The 16,908-nt window shown below is 39.7% G+C and overlaps 1 protein-coding gene across 3 annotated transcripts in view; it reads right to left on the bottom strand.

Moving 5' to 3' along the window:
- The window catches only part of LOC145335616 (RNA-binding protein 5-like), a 37,887-nt gene that overhangs the window by 6,898 nt on the left and 14,081 nt on the right, over positions 1-16,908 (bottom strand). For 2 of the 3 annotated variants that reach the window (XM_080181422.1, XM_080181428.1), the window contains exons 6-21: positions 16,769-16,842; positions 15,208-15,288; positions 13,364-13,424; positions 12,744-12,806; positions 11,015-11,175; positions 10,218-10,315; positions 9,430-9,517; positions 8,858-8,938; positions 8,192-8,285; positions 7,033-7,106; positions 6,007-6,085; positions 5,825-5,916; positions 3,219-3,386; positions 2,756-2,902; positions 1,676-1,762; positions 241-432 (exon numbers count right to left, since the gene is read on the bottom strand). In XM_080181422.1, the coding sequence (XP_080037548.1) occupies positions 241-432; positions 1,676-1,762; positions 2,756-2,902; positions 3,219-3,386; positions 5,825-5,916; positions 6,007-6,085; positions 7,033-7,106; positions 8,192-8,285; positions 8,858-8,938; positions 9,430-9,517; positions 10,218-10,315; positions 11,015-11,175; positions 12,744-12,806; positions 13,364-13,424; positions 15,208-15,288; positions 16,769-16,842 (1,640 nt within the window). The remainder of the gene's footprint in view (positions 1-240; positions 433-1,675; positions 1,763-2,755; positions 2,903-3,218; positions 3,387-5,824; positions 5,917-6,006; positions 6,086-7,032; positions 7,107-8,191; positions 8,286-8,857; positions 8,939-9,429; positions 9,518-10,217; positions 10,316-11,014; positions 11,176-12,743; positions 12,807-13,363; positions 13,425-15,207; positions 15,289-16,768; positions 16,843-16,908) is intronic. The other variant, XM_080181434.1, reaches the window with a different exon arrangement.

The following is a 16,908-nucleotide window of genomic DNA, read 5'->3' as shown; positions in this document are numbered from 1 at the left end:
TCCATTCATAGACACGCAGGGTAGAATAGGTGTAGGGTGATGCGGCGGCGCGGGCTCGTTGGGCCGAAGGGCCTGTTTCCCATGCTGGGTTGTTCTTTGTTCTTTTAATATCGAGTGGCACAGCATAGCCTGTGACCAAACTGAGAATTCAGATCACTGAATTAATACTGCTTTATCCACATGGACCTATGTTTAGTTTACACACGATTCTACAAAGAGAATTAGTTTTGCTCTCAATACCCTGTGCAGATCAGAGAGTTGCTGATGCCGAGTAAGTGCCTCTTTGTTGGGAAACTGCCTTCTGCACAGCAGACAAGCTATTTTGTTCCAATCTGTCAGCCTTTCTTCCAGGTCTTGAACTGTCTCTTGCTCTTCTTCATCACTCTCTCCACTGTATGACGCTACAAGTCCCTGTAGTGGGCTTGACTTTCTCTACAAAACAGATACCAAGATTCAGTTGTTGAAAAAGAAAATATATATTTCAGACAGTGAAACCTTAACCTGGGTAGTGAAAACTGACAAGATAATCAAGCACCCCCAAATGACAATGTTGCGTATTAGCACAAAGTACAGTAGAAATGGAAAAGATGACGTGAACAAAGTAGCGTGAATTTTTGAGATGAGATGCGAACAATGCAAGAAATATTGTACAATTTCTCACTTAAAGCTCCAGCAAATATCTGTTGAATAATTGAAGTGATGGAGAGATGCCAGCATTGGACTGGGATAAACACAGTAAGAAGTCTCACAACACCAGGTTAGAGTACAACCAGTTTATTTGATAGTAATCCCACAAGTTTTCGGAAACGGTGTTCCTTCATCAGGTGTGTGAAAACTGGTTTCACTCTAACCTGGTTTTGTGAGACTTCTTACTGAATAATTGAAGTGTCAGCTTCAACTCATGTGTCCTAAATCTGATACAACACAAGCCACTCCAAAGTTCCTTTGGTCTCAGATTGATTTCAGTGCATCTTTTCAAATATGTCAGAGTGGTGCATGGTTTCTCATCATAGACCAAAGGACCATCCAAGTAAAATTATCGTCAATATCAAGTGGCACAGCATAGCCTGTGACCAAACTGAGAATTCAGATCACTGAATTAATACTGCTTTGTCCACATAGACCTACGTTTAATTTACACATGATTCTACAAAGATGATTTGCTCTCATTACCCTGTGCAGATCAGAGTTGCTGATGCCGAGAACTTCCAATTGCACAAACCAGAGTGATTGTACTGCCATCTGCACTTAAAAAAGCTATTAATTTATCTAATTTCATTTAAGGTTTTGTATATTCTCAAACGTGAGAAAAGGACTCAGATGGAGTTTACAGGTTAGGGGAAATCGCAACATCAGCAAAACGCTATGATCTTTCAAACTGTTTCATACAATTTCACTTCCATTTCTACCTTCCTGTGGGAGATTTTAAATTTCAGCTGGCTTCAAATGCTTCAGAGTGGTACATGGTTGTCCTCCAATAATATTTCTGGTACCTTTCTGTGACCACCATCACAGAAAGGATAAAAATCAAGGAGGATCACACTACTCCAAAGATATTCATCACTTCACAGAATTTGCAATAGTGAACAGTGAAATAGTCTTCAGCCAGTTACCTCAAGCAGCTGAATGGAAAAAGGAGAAAAACAACAAAACTGTGACTCGAAGGCATTCATACCTTTAATGGACTTTCATCATCATCTCGTAGGTGCTCCACTAAACCACTGAAAGGTTCTAGTACCATCGGCTGCCGTTCCATCATCCCCTGTAACAGATGAGTTTAATGCCCATTAAAATATTACAGCTTTAGAGAGTGAGATTGAAGGCAGGAACAATGGATATTCTAGAACAGAGTCTGGCTGTGCAACAAGGTTTCAGAGGGGTTGGCAGCAAGTTCTATAGCAATGGAATACTTAGCATTTGCCACTAGGGACCCTCAGTAGGCAACAAAGAATTATATAGTAATTACAACACAAATAGGTTGTTTCAGTCCTAAATCTCCCTCATTTATGCCCTCTCAGCCATTGATATGGCTGGATTTTTTTTGTCACACATCATCATAATTTCGAAACATCAAATTATTTCAGATCCTCTTGTAGCAAAGACAGCCCAATGCAAATTTTTATTTGCGCAGAGTAGACAGCATATTCGTGAATCTGCATTGCTTCCTCTCATTGTCTCAACATTCTTTCTATAGTGTTGAGTCCAAGAGCATACAGTATTCTATGTGTTTAGCAACACTTATTAATCATTTAACTTTCACACACATGGATAGTGAGTTAACAGGTATAGTTGGGAAATGTTGTAGTCTGTAAGTTAACTGACCTGCATATTACTCATGGTAGCAGAGTGTCTTTAAAAATGGGTATTACAATAGAACCTTAGAATACATTTTCCTTCCAGATCTTCATATAATCCCATTAGATTCCAGCAATGCCTCTTTAATTTCATATTGTCTCTTTATTATGACATTTCTCAGTTTAAAATTTTAACAAATTCAGGATTTAATCTCCTCCATTAGCCTTTTGTAAATACAGACGTAAAGTATTTCAGGCTTCAATCTATCCTTTGACTAATTGTTCTCTCATAAAAGTCCCACATCACAATTTTATTTTTGCATTTGTAGAAAACGTGTTCTTTTACTTTGAGGTTCTGTCTTCATTCACCCTCTTTCTTTTAGCACCTCCCCAAGTTATCCAATCTCTCTCATGCCATACCTGCAGCAAAAACTTACAACTTTTAAATTCCACTAACATACTCTTTTCTCAAACAAAGCAAATCCTGCATCAGCTGCTGCAGACTCTCTCCTCTCTTCTTCTTTAGATGCAATCATCTGCAAGGCGGTTTTGACATTATCTTTCTGTTTGTTCAGACTCTTAGCCCATCGCTCCATGTCTTTGGCAATCTACAAGTGAAAGGGGAAAAAAGTATTCACTGATGTGATATCTTTAGCTTTCACATACTCATCAACTACAAGGAAAGCACACTATCAATCCCCAAAGGGCAGGCTTTTAAATGTTGAACTAGCATGCAGAGAATTTCAGAGTTTTAGAACTAAGCAGAAACTAGGAACAGGCAACCAAAGCAAATTCTGGTATTAACTCATTCATCTTCCTGGACATTTCTGTTGGTCCAAGAGCAATTAATGTGCAATGTTGAATAGTCGAGGAAGAGGGAAACAAATCCATTAAGTGTTCATAAGCTGCTCACAAAGTTCTCACCTGTTGTGCTGTCCTGCTCTTTGGCTTTTCCTTCTTCTCTTTTCCCTCTTTGCTTTTAGTTCCTGTGGATGATTTGTTCTGCTGTGCAGTTTGATCTGGAGCAGGCAAGTAGGTTTGTTTCTCTCCATCCCAATACATGTACTGCTGAGTCTGTGGATTGTAATAGTACTGGAACAGAAAGATTTGACAAATACGTCAATCACAGTTTGAGGTGAATCATTACCAATTCAGAGGGTAGTATCACTTGATATAAATTCTACATGGGGGAAAAATCTACACCAGCTAACTGATCCCAGCGATCAACTTATTATGAACTGGCGGACCCTTAGATCCCTTAGCGGACAGTCTCAGTTTTGTTCCAATCTATCCATCAGATGTACACCCGAGTGGTGCATGGCTTATCAAAGAGGCTAAGCTTTTGACAATGGCATTTATTTTAAGTTGAAGCCTAAATTGTTTCCCTCCACACAAAAAAAACCTATGTGGAACAGCAAGAACGAACAAATTTGGAGACCTTAGAAACAACACAGGAATGTACTCAAGAGCAACAGTTCCTTGGTTTCACCCTCTTTTCCTGGAGAAAGCCTAAGTCGCGTTTGGATGGCATTTCCATTGGAACAGGCAAATTATAATTGCATAGCACGGTGGTTAGCACTGCTGCTTCACAGCTCCAGGGACCTGGGTTCCATTCCCAGCTTGGGTCACTGTCTGTGTGGAGTTTGCACATTCTCCCTGTGTCTGCGTGCGTTTCCTCCGGGTAATCCAGTTTCCTCCCACAGTCCAAAGATGTACGGTGTAGGTTGATTGGCCATGCTAAATTGACCATAGATGCATAGGTTAGAGGATTAGTGGGTTAGAAAATACGTACGGATATGGGGATAGGGTCTGGGCGGGTTTGCAGTCAATGCAGACTCAATGGGCCGAATGGCCTCTCTGTACTGTAGGGTTTCTATGATTTCTATTTCTACGATTTCTATAATATACATTATCATAATGTGCTACAGTACCATGGATCTCTCACTTTCTCAGAGAGCAGCAGGAGCTCAATCATTGAGTATACTTAAGGTAGAGATTGATAGATTTCAGATTAATAATATAAGGCATTATGGGGATATAAGGGTAAAAGGCACCTAATTAGCCATGATCATGTTGAATGGTGGAGTGGATTTGACTGGCTGGATGGCCTACTCCTGATCCCATGTTGCTAAATATTTTTAAAATCCTTGTACCTGTCAACTGTGTTCAGGTGCATCAAGAACTGAACAGCCTTCAGATTTAGGCTAATAAAGTAAGAAGTAACATTGCCACCATAAAAGTGCCAGACTATGACCATCTCCAACCGAGAGAATTTAACCTATCCCTGCTGCTCAATAGCACTGCAAAATACCCCACCATCAAGACCCTGGGAGTTACGACTGACCAGAAACTGAAGAGAACCAGCCAGAATTCCAGAGACTGGGAATTCTGTAGTGAGTAACTCACCCCCAAAAGGTGCAAGTCAAGAATATGACTGAATAATCACCAATTGCCTGGTTTGAGTGCAGCTCCAACAACACTCACGAAGTTCGATATCATACACAACAAAGCAACCCACTAATTGGCACCTATCCACCATAGATGCACTGAGGCAATGTGGACCATCTACAAGATGCATTTCAGCAACTTATCATTCCTGACAGAACCCTCTGAGGACAAGAGCAGCAGACACATGGGAACACCACTGCAAGTTCCCTTCCTCCTCACATGCCATTCTCACTTGGAGCTATAATCACTGCCTTGGAACTCCTTCCCTGATAGCACTGTGGGTGCACCTTACACCACATGGACTGCAGCAATTCAAGGACAACAAATGCTGACCTTGTCAGCAACAGTCATTCCATGAATGAATTAAAAAAAAATGTCAGATGACAAAATTAACCATAGACTAAAATCTCAAAATATTTTAGAATTTGGCTATTGAACTTATTGTTTAACATATTAAGTCCATATTTCAGATGTCAAAATGCTCATTAAGTCATGTTCCAAACAAGCTAGTCGTATTCACACTTAAAATAATGCTGTAACTTGCTTCTGTAACTTGAGTATTAATTAGCTCAAACAAGAAAATAGCCTTTAAACTTAACCGGTGGTCATTTATTTTGAGGGCTTCACCTGAAAAATGCATCTCTGGGCCCCCACGAATTTTAAAATAATGCTTGTGGGGACAAGTTACATAAGCTAGAATAACAAATGTCAGAAGCTTAAAAAATTAGGAAGGATGTCCAGATAAGCAGCATTTTACAGTATGACACTGCTGACAGTGCATATTGTCACGAAAACATGTTTTGTTATAGCTTTGAGCTGAAACCTGATAATGAAACCCTGAAATTATTAGATGCCACCGAATCAGAAACATTTTCATCTTAATGAAACAGGCACATTTATTGAAAGATAAAGATTTTTAAAAAAAGATCTCAACTACACCACTGCCAATTTAGTTTAAGTGGTTGATTTAACCTATTAAAACATTCAGCAGGCGCATCTAAGCTTCAGAAGTTGTCTCAATGCTTTAATGAATCAGAACGATTCAAGTATTGTTTGCTGCTATGCTAAACATGCGTACGTACCTGGGAATTTGGGTCGTAGTAGAACCCAGTCTGTGCATCGTAGTAAAATCCTGATGATTCATCATATTGATAAGTGGAGACATCTGGTACAGCTGGAACAGATAAAAAGTATGACTCAGCAGTTAAATAAAAAGTACTTCAATAAACCTTGGCAAAAGGCATCAATCTGGGCAGGTACTTACGATAACTCGAATCCTTAGAATCTGAAGAACCATTTGACGGAGTAGTATCTGCATTCTGAGATTGGCCTGCTTGCAGTGCCTGAAAAAAATACCTGGCTTTAAAGAATGAAGAAAACTACAGAATGAATGTTAAAACTATCCATGATACGAACAGATAGAATGCCAGTCAAATTCCCATAATGGCATCCATATCAGCATTGAAAATTGAGAGCATAAACACTAAAAATAGGGATTTTACTTGATGGTTCAAATGAGATCAGTAAATTACTTCTGGGATTGACAGTGTGACCTGAGTATTTTTGTATTGTCTGATAGAACATAGAACATTACAGCGCAGAACAGGCCCTTCGGCCCACGATGTTGCGCCGACCAGTTAAAAAAAAAACAATGACCCACTAATTTAAACCAATCCCTTTTCGTCCATAAACCTATCCACGGATCTCTTAAACGCCCCCAAACTAGGCGCATTTACAACCGCAGCAGGCAGGGCATTCCAATCCCTCACCACCCTCTGGGTAAAGAACCTACCCCTGACATCCGTCCTATAACTACCACCCCTTAATTTAGAGCCATGCCCCCTCGTGCTAGCTTTCTCCATCCGAGGAAAAAGGCTATCACTATCCACCCTATCTAAACCTCTAATCATCTTATATGTTTCAATAAGATCCCCTCTTAGCCGCCTTCTTTCTAACGAAAACAACCCCAAATCCCTCAGCCTCTCCTCATAGGACCTCCCCTCCATACCAGGCAACATCCTGGTAAACCTCCTCTGCACCCTCTCCAAAGCCTCCACATCCTTCCTGTAATGTGGGGACCAGAACTGCACACAATACTCCCAAGTGCGGCCGCACCAGAGTTGTGTACAGTTGCAACATGACGCTGCGACTCCTAAATTCAATCCCCCTACCAATAAACGCCAAGACACCGTATGCCTTCTTAACAACCTTATCTACTTGATTCCCACTAATTTCACTAATGTACACTAATTTCAAAAACCCAAGAAACAAAAAAAAACTTCCAACGTACCTCAGATTGTGTCTGTGACTGGTAGGACTGGCCATCCTGAGAAATTGTTGCAGATTTAGCAACTGTAGGAGGGGCTGTCAAGAAGAAAAACTGAACTTAGAAACATGCTGAGGAACAGGGCGAGATGTAGGTTTAAGTTTTTAAATTGTTTATTCATTAGTGTCACAAGTAGGATTACATTGACATGTTTACTGTGAAAACCTCATTCACCACAGACCAGCATCTGCTCAGATACAGAGGGTGAATTTAGCCTGGCCAGTGCACCTAACCAACATGTCTTTGACTGCAAGGTGAAACCAGAGCGCCCGGAGGAAACCCACACAGACTCAGGGAGAATGTGCAGAGGCTGCACAGTCACCCCAGCTGGTAATCAAATGCTATACTGAGAGGCAGCGGTGCTAATCACTGCACCACTATGTATTGCCCAAATGCATCAACAGGGGGAATCAAAAGTTGATTAATATCAAATCAGAAGTGCTGCAGTCAACATCTCACATGACCAAATATATTTTAGTAGCACAAGTACACCATGAAAGTCTCTTCTTTAACCAAGGTAAGGGTCAACTTCATTCTAATGGAGATAAGAGTTTAGCCAATGTTCAGTGAGCAGCAATAAGCTTCATAAACTTGAGAGCAACACTCAGTCCACAATCTGAGTCACAGTTAGTGAGAGGAGATAACAACGCAACTGAATAGTAATCCAACAATCAAAAAGCAAAGTCAGCAAGAAAGACTGCATGGATACAGGTGGGAGAAAAAAAATGATAATGCATTGAAAGAAGAATGAATTGCAAGATGGTCTTATGAGAAAAAGAGCAAGAAGAATAATAAACGTAAAATAAACTGCTCCAAAGGCTGGATGGCGATGTTTATTCCACTCTGCAACACTAACTATTTTTGTGGGTGGGGTACAGTGGATCAATCTTCTTCCTTCAAGGTGCTAAGCCTCAAGTACATAGCCAATTATTCCCCAACTTCAGTGTGGAGAAACATTAAGTGGAAGGCAAGCAATTTCTCAAGGAGCAAGGGAAATTAAAAACAAGAACTGCTCCTTACTAATCTGAAACACTTAAAGGCTGCTAGTCAGCATTATTGCAGAGAGTATAGATAAGTAGAAACCTAGTAATAAAATATCCTACAAATAAAGAAAAGGTTCTACCTGAGATTACTGCGGGAGCCTGGTAAACTGCCAATCCTTGTTGGGTAGAATCTACAGAGCCACTTTGCTGTCCATAATCTTGTGCATACGACATCTAAAACAGACAAAAGTAAAACCATCATGACTTCTGCTTTGACTGGACATTAGTGATCTCACCTAGTAGTGCATCAACTTGCACTCAGAGCATCTTTTTTTGCAGAGAAACATCCAGTGGCAGGGTTTCAGTGACACTCCAACTTGTGACATTTTCCAATCTGCCCCATTCAATAAAACTATGCTTAGAACTGTCAAACCATTCACGTGTGCTGCAAAAATATTCAGTTATGTTTACAAATTTTATGTAGAACGAAGAAATCTAGACAAACAACTGTTCATTTTCATTGCGATACTCAAGCAGGACTGCAGTCGTCTGTATCAGTGTGGCCAGACCGAGGGAAAATGAAAATCGTGCCACCCCAAAATATTTCACTTGAAGCATTTTGAAACATGTAGAATGCTGTTTCGCATGGAACCCGAATCAAAATAATGATCTTTTACAGTCAAAAGGGACAGACTTATTACATCTTGTTTGATGGTGTTTCACTACTGAAGCCATACACAAATTTCACATTAGTCACAAAAAACCTAGAATTAAGCACTTCAATATCTCCCCTTTCTTGTACATACTTGATCATACTGATTGTAGCCATCCTGTCCAGGCTGGAAGTAGCTGTAGTCAATGCTTCCATCTTCTGATCCTTGCTGTACCTGCAACAATTAAAAATAATTGGGTGAAAAAAAAATCAATATTTCACTCCCATTCACTGTCCTGTCACTTATAGATTAAGATATGATGTGGATCAGGTGAGCTGAAATAAACCTCGATAGATGAATAGCCTGATGGCATCCTGTGGTGGTGATCACACATGGAGAACCATGCGGCTGAGAAACAAAAGGGTACCATGCCCTTGGAACAACAACCCCAGCTTGGGTCAGAGCTCAGCAGAAAAGTAGATGAAACTGGAAAAGATGCAGTGATCCGAGCAGTATATAGTTCTTAACACCAGTCCGCATTTCTGAGAAACATAGTAAAATTCTATCCACATAGTGTGAGGCATGTTATTATCAGACCAAAGGCACAGACTTAACTGAGCTAGTGCCGATCACACTAAACATACATGAGCTGCAGTCGTCACATTAAATTACTAAACAAGCAGTGCAGATTCACACAGGGAAACCACATAAAAAGGAGTTGTTACCTGGCTTGACGACCACTGGGCTGCAGCTATTGCTGTGATCGCAACAGTTGACGAACTGATCTTATTACCATCAGAAAGGATATGGTCCCTAAGATAAACAGTTAATTGTGGATTGTTGAGGGCTTCAGAATGAATACAGGAGCAATGCGTTTATATTTAACTTAGAAAGATGGAAAAGCCTGTGCAACAATGCCCACAGCTAATTTCTCAAGATGCAACAATGGGACTTGCGCCATTTTACATTCTAAAACCCATTATCCTGGAAATTTCTTTGTGGCTATTTCATGGTTTGAAAAGCAGACAGAATCACAATGAGGGAGGAAATAACAGTGAATACTAGGATTGTAGGTGGCTGTAATCAAAGCAAGGAAGCACAGCACACTGCAACAGTATGTGGCATCACTAATTGGAGCTGTAACATCTGCCAGTCTGTTGAGGTCTCTGTTGTAGCCACAGTGTTTTGGGCTAGTGCCAGAGTGCACTTTTTAAATTTATAAATCTTGCACTTGCTGTGTACAGCCTACATAAAGCCACCACATTATGAAGAACAGGGGAAAAAGAAAAACAATATTATAGTTAACCTTGGATCGCTTTAATGGTCAATCAGTTCAAAGTGACATTGTTGGAAGGGTTTGGGTAGCCCACCACATACCAGTCAACTCTGGGATGATGCCCAGGGACTGCATGGTATAAGAACTATTAAATGCGAGATGTTCTAAAGCTCTACAAACACATAGATCACAATATCCCAGCCAAACGTAACGTGGAGACATTTGGAGACAACCTACTTCTTTAAAGATTTAGCAAAATCAACATTAATGGTCCGACCATCAATGTTTAACGGAGGCTGTAACGCAAGCAGTATCTGAATAAGATGAGAAGCTTCCTGCAGAGAGAAAAAAAAGTTTAAAGAATGTATACTGTGGCAGTCTTTTAAAACATTTCCAGCCTCATTGGAGTGAATGACACACAATTCATCCACCCAACGATTCGCTCACTCCGCCCATGAACATAGTGGAGCACGTCAACCCACTAAATATGCCACAGTATCGTTTTGATTCACTGTGGTAGTAAGAACAATAGTTTGTGTCAATGCTGAGGCAAGACCCAAAAAGATGGGATTACAAAGTATTTTATTTCACCTTTAATCAGATATCATGTCTGTTACACACAAACTCTAATAGGAGTTTGAAGTTCCATGGAAAGCATCTTACTACATTCTCAGTGATTATGTTCCCAAAGCCTTTGAGAAGCCTTGTGCTCTCCAAGCTACCTCACCCAACTAGTTACAGCATACCTTCTGTGATTTATTGGTCAAAGTTGCAAACAAACATGATTGCCTCAGCTCTTGCTAGTTTTAAATACATTAAGAACAACTTGCATCGTGCCTTTAATGTCCCAAGAAGCTTCACAGGATTATAAAATAAGACCAAAAGCTTGGTCGGAGGTATAAAACATTCATAAAGCAAAAATTTGATTATAGTGCTTCTAAGAACATTAATTGCTGCAATCTCTTAAAATTATCCCATGGGAACAGAATCATACATTATATTAATGCCCACATAAAAGTTAAAACAAAACTTACAAAAGATGAATCCAGCTGAACAAAGGCAAATCCTCTGTTTAATTGGGTCTGTTTGTCCTTGATCAACCTGACATTTGCAGCGGACAGCACGGCATACGGAGCCAATGCACTCAGGATAGATTCCATTGGCGTATGTGGACCTATGTTTCTTAAAATAATGGCTGTTGACAATTAAAATGATTTTAATTAGAATACATGGCAACTTTCAAATGCAAAGTCAATTAACACTGTTTCACAGTTGCATAATTTCCATTTAAAATTGCTTAATGGCAGAATATTGGTGAACCAAAAGCTCCCGACATTATGAAAACAGGGTGGCAGGCAATTAACAATAACCTCAGAACTCAAAACTGCCCACTACCAGACACTGATATTGAGGGCCGGATCCTCCAACCTCACCCGGAGCTGGCATTATCCAGTCCTGCTGCAGTCAATGAGATATTGAAATTTCCATAATGGTGATTTGGTTAAGCACTAAATTCTCCATTCGCTCAGGCAGGGTGTGTACAGCTGGAGAACTCCAGCCTGAGACTCAGAAATGGCCAGTGGATAAATGAATCAAGCTTGTGCAGCAAAATATACTCTGCTAAGAATAAACTGAAGTTACAAGAACACTACAGTGAAGCAAGAACTTTGCTGAATTGAATTGATTTATTGTGTCACATGTATTGGGATACAGTGGAAAGTATTGTCTCTAACCTGTAAATCACCCAACTGGGATTGTTTGATAAAGACAGCAGATGGTTACAGGGAAAAACATTACAACTTGTTGCTGCAACACACCTGTACCAAGCTTGAGCAAACAAAACTAAAGGATGGACACGGTTAATAGAATCAGAAAGCAGAAATAGGCCATTTGGCCCTTCGAGTCTAACCTGCCATGGCTGATCATCAAATTCAATATCCTAATCCCCCTTCCTCCCACATCCCTTTAGCCCATAGAGCTGTATCTAATTTCTTCTTGAAATCAGTCAACGTTTTGACTTCAACTACATTCTGTGGTAGTGAATTCCACACCTTCACCATCCTCTCGGTGAAGAAATTTCTTCTCACCTCAGTTCTAAAAGGTATACCCTCATCCTCAAACTATGACTCCTAGTTCTGGATTCCCCTACTATTGGAAACATTCTTTCTGAATCTACTCTTACAATTTGTAAGTTTCCATGAGATAGCCGTCATTTTAAAAATCAAAGACTCAATCGTACATGGTTGTTGTATCTATTGCTTTCAATTTGTTCTGTATCATAACTTTTGATTCCCAACTGCAACCCATAGTTAATGCATAATTCATGCTGAGATGCAGTGAATACCAAATACATTTAAATCTTGGTTTCAACAGCAACAGCCTGCATTTATGAGAAATGTCCCTAGGCCAATTCACAAAAACAAGAGCTTCATTCTCAGTTCTAACCGACTTTAATAATTCAAAATCTCATTTCTGAGCAAAGTCCTGCTGAGAAACCAAGTATAACAAAGAACATACCCTGAAGACTAGAGTTTGAAATCTTGTATAGCTCAACATGCACACACAGAAAATAATGATTTTGGAGTTTAAAAGCCTTTTCTAGACTAGCAAATTGAGACTGGACCAGACACTAATCAGATCAATGAGATGCATCAATAGACACATCTCGGGGGGGGGAGAGAGAGAGAGAGATAGTGAAACAAAAGACCACTGCAGAGTACTAACATAAAAATCAATGGGTTTTCAGAATTCAGAGAAACTTACTGTCATTTGCATAATCAGACATAAATGGTTCACCCTGCACACGAACTTGCTCTTCTTCAGTTTCTGGAAGGAACAATGAAAATACTGAGAAGTGGTGGGAGAATGCAAGGTCCAGTAACAAAAACGGACAAAGTTAATCTTTTTGTTCACTTGCAAATGTATTTAAGACAGAGAAAGGTCACAGGGGAAGAGGCGGGAGAATAGGGTTGAGAAACATATCAGCCGTGACTGAATGGCAGAGCGGACTCGATGGACTAAATGACCTGATTCTGTACCTGTATCTTATGGTCTTTGGATTTAGAACTCTAATCATTTTAACTGAAATCACATTGAATATGCAAGAATTTCAAGAGAATCACACAGCATTCATCAATTTGAGAAAACTAGATTCTAGTCATTTGTTTTCTTCATTTTTGCTGACCAAAATGATGACCTGGACACTTAATTCCCAGCACTCATGAATATCTGCCCTCTGATCTTCCCACCCCAAGAGTTTCTCTACAACAATGAAGTGTAACAAAAAAAAAGCACAAGACCTTCAGCTAGCACCAGGAGACACAGCAAACCTCCAAACTAAACCCTCTCACTGTACAGTGTAGAGAACCTTCTACATGACTTACCAGGCTTCTGAGCATCACATTTAAAGCATCTCTCTCGTCGCTTGAAGTTAGTCACTCCACACTACAGGAAAAAAAGGGCAAGGTTTATAGCACTAGAATATACAATGCAAAGAATATTCATTATCTCGCACACAAATGATTATGTATGCAATCTGTCTTTGCAGGGAGCACAATGTTGGAGTGAACGGCATTGAGATTTGAAACTTGTGAACTGGAAGATTGATTGATAGGTGAAAATATAGCACATTTTAATCTGCTATCTGGATTTACATAAAGCCCAAATCAGAAGTTATAAATCTAACTTCTGGCTATAAAGGACAGGCTGTTCAATTCACATTCTGATTGTATAGATTGTGAAATCATTTAAGGCATAGTCTGCTGTATTGTACTAATGCAAGAACAAAAAATATTTTAATAAGAATTAATGCTTGTTATCAAGACACTGAATATGATGCTATGGCCTATATTCAATTTTGGATTGAGTATTTAAACCAGGTCCTGGGTATAAAATGTGTAAAATGATATATTCCCAATATTGTAGCAGTAGCGTGGCAATGGTTAGCACTGCTGTCTCAACAGAGCCAGGGATCCAGGTTCAATTTCAGCTTCGGGTGACTTGGAGTTTGTGCATTCTCCCTGTGTCTGCGTGGATTTCCTCCAGGTGCTCCAGTTCCCTTCCACAATCCAAAGACATGCCGGTTAGGTGCACTGGCCATGCTAAATTCTTCCTCAGTATGCCTGAACAGGCGATAGTGTGGTACTAGGTGATTTTCACAGTAACTTCATTCCAGTGTTAATGTAAGCCTACTCATGACACTAATAAATCGTAAAACTTTGATATCATGTGTCATGCAACGGCAATCAACTTTTGAGTTCCAGACAACAGCATTTGTCTTCTGCAAAATCATAGAACAGGCAATTTCTTGCAACTCTCCCTAATTAACACTCTGGTCCTCTAGAGTAAACAGCAACTCAACTGCATACCTCTCACTAATCTCCCCACAGGGAAATCATGGGCAGGCATAAATATAGCCAAGGTTAATCATTAAGACGCTCCTTACTGGATTTTTTTTTAAACTAGTCGCTTTCCAGTCTAAACTGGGCCCTTTGATGAAGCACATTCCAATCCCAAAGGAACTAATCTGTACAAACTCAATTTATACATCAATATCCTATCAAAAATTCAAGTCTTAAAAAAGTTCCAGCAGTCCCAGCACCCACCGCCTTCATGATAAAAAATCCAGCCCTTTACTACCTCTTATGCAAGAAAGGTGTTTCCTGATTTTTCTCCTAAAATGAGCTAGCTCTAATTTTAAGATTACATTCCTTTATTCTCCACTTCCACACTAAAGGAAATAGATTTATGATTGGACCCTTTTACAAAATGGGAAGGTGGCTAAAAATAGACTTCCCTAGGAAAAACAAACCTCAATATAATCAACCAATACTTTTCCCCACCAACCCAATTCTTCTCCACATATCATGCATCATCTGAAGACCTAGGGGACAGGCAAGAGGAAAAATAAGCAACATTTCTCATCCAAAGAAGCTCACTGGTTGCCACAACACTGCTCAAAAATAATATGAGAGACAATATTCTCCAGCTAATAAAACAGTTTTGTCAAATTGTCAGGAGCCTATTGGGGTGTCTTCCAAGGTAGTAATGCTGAAATCAGGATTTCAAACTTGTGTCCCCTTCAACAATGGTCCAGAGTATTATAACCAGTTTTAAATGTTTAGAACTTGGCTCCAAAAAAATAATTTCCACATATTAACCAAGGAGAATATTTTTTTAAAACGGCAAGCATAAAAGATGGCTGCAATGAGAAATACATTCTTACTACCTTGTTGCAACTCCAGTCCTCAAAAGGCTTAGTGCTGTAATGCATCGAGACGGACTTTCCAAGAATGGTAAGACAACGCTGCTGGAAACAAAAGGCAAGTCAGAATCTACACAATGAAGCACAAAGTTTGTCAACACAGATCACACTGGCTCCAAGCAAGAGATGAAAGCTACTCTCAAATATATTTTAAAAAGTATCCTGGATGTAGACGATCTAGTCACCTAGGTAATCAAGTCATGATTTAACTTCAAAAATGAAAGTGGGTCTCAACTCTTGGAAGATGAAGGATACAGATGATATTTGTTCTACCTAGATGCAGATCTAAGCAAGTCTGGTTTAACTGATAAACAGTTGATTCTTCTCTGCTATATGAAATGTTATATGGTGACTTTTTGCTTGCCTCCTATATTTTCTTCCCACTTAATCTGCAAAGATAAAATTTATCCCGAGATCACCTCAGAAAATATAAAGTTTGAGTTAACAGTGTCACAATATTGGACATATTCACGCACTGCACTGTTTTATAGTCTTCCTTCCAAAGGGACAGGTTTTTAAATATACATTGGTTTACCACTTGAGAAAATCAAGGATGTCCACATTTCCACAGAAAGCTTCAACTTCTCATTTAAAAGTACGAAACTTAAGACACTTCACCTGACAAAGATACTGTATTGGCAAATAAGTTGCCAATTACAGTGCATCTTTCAAGTCAAGCAATAAGCCACAATATTTGCAGCCTAATCCCAATTCCTTAGCGCATACATGAAGCTCCATTTCAGTAGCAGCCAACAAATTTTCACCACATCCACTCAAATGATGATGGGTAAACTAATTAAACAACCTGGCTAATGGAATTAAGCTGAGGCTCTTTAAGACACCTTAGATGACAATAAACAATGCATGTATGGCATTTGTGCAGTCCCCACAGCTCTAATGGAATTTGTAAGTAAGTTTTACATGCTACACTAGTAACGTCTAGCAATAGTTAAATCAGTATTTGCAATTAAACACAACCGTCTTGAGCCATGGGACTATCACGATTCTGAGGTTCCTCCTTCTGCTCGAGATAGAAATCTGAGAAACTAGAAGTCACGTGCCTGAAAATGAGGCCAGCTAAATCAGCACAGACTGCCAATTACCAGACATTTCATTGGAAACGATGCAGATGGAAAAGGGAAAGGCCCAAAAAACAGGCATTTGATGTCCATCAACAACTTTTTCCATGTTAAAAGTCTCTCCACAACAAATTAAATGGTGCAGTGTTGCATTTCACAGGTAGTTGGGGGGGGTAGGTGCCATGTGACACCGGCCATTAAGATGAGCACCAAGTAACCACTATTAGTTTTTTTTACTGCAAGCAGTTATCAGGTTCATGGCCACAAGAGCACAAAATTACAAACATCCAAATAATAACTTGTGTCTGTTTTACAAATGTAATCAAGTAGTACTGGTATTTGAGGGAAAGGGTGGAATAATATTTGGTCCCTCTGGGTCTTTTTCCGCAGCGGAAAACACTTGATCCTTCCCCCCTTCAATAAATCTAGACTTGTGATGAAGCAACCTGGTTGGCTTCCATCCATCTTGTTGCGTCCTGCAAGTGATTAAACTCCACGAAGGCGAAACCACGGCTTTGACCTAGAGACAGCATTCAGATATAGACGGGATTGTGTTAGTCAGCGTGTTTAAAGCAGCCATTCATTC

This window comes from Carcharhinus amblyrhynchos, chromosome 3 (assembly GCF_965287045.1).
Source record: "Carcharhinus amblyrhynchos chromosome 3, sCarAmb.v2.hapA, whole genome shotgun sequence".
Lineage (NCBI taxonomy): Eukaryota > Metazoa > Chordata > Chondrichthyes > Carcharhiniformes > Carcharhinidae > Carcharhinus > Carcharhinus amblyrhynchos.
The sequence above is the reverse complement of the archived record's forward strand: the minus strand, read 5'-3'. Positions and strand labels throughout refer to the sequence as shown.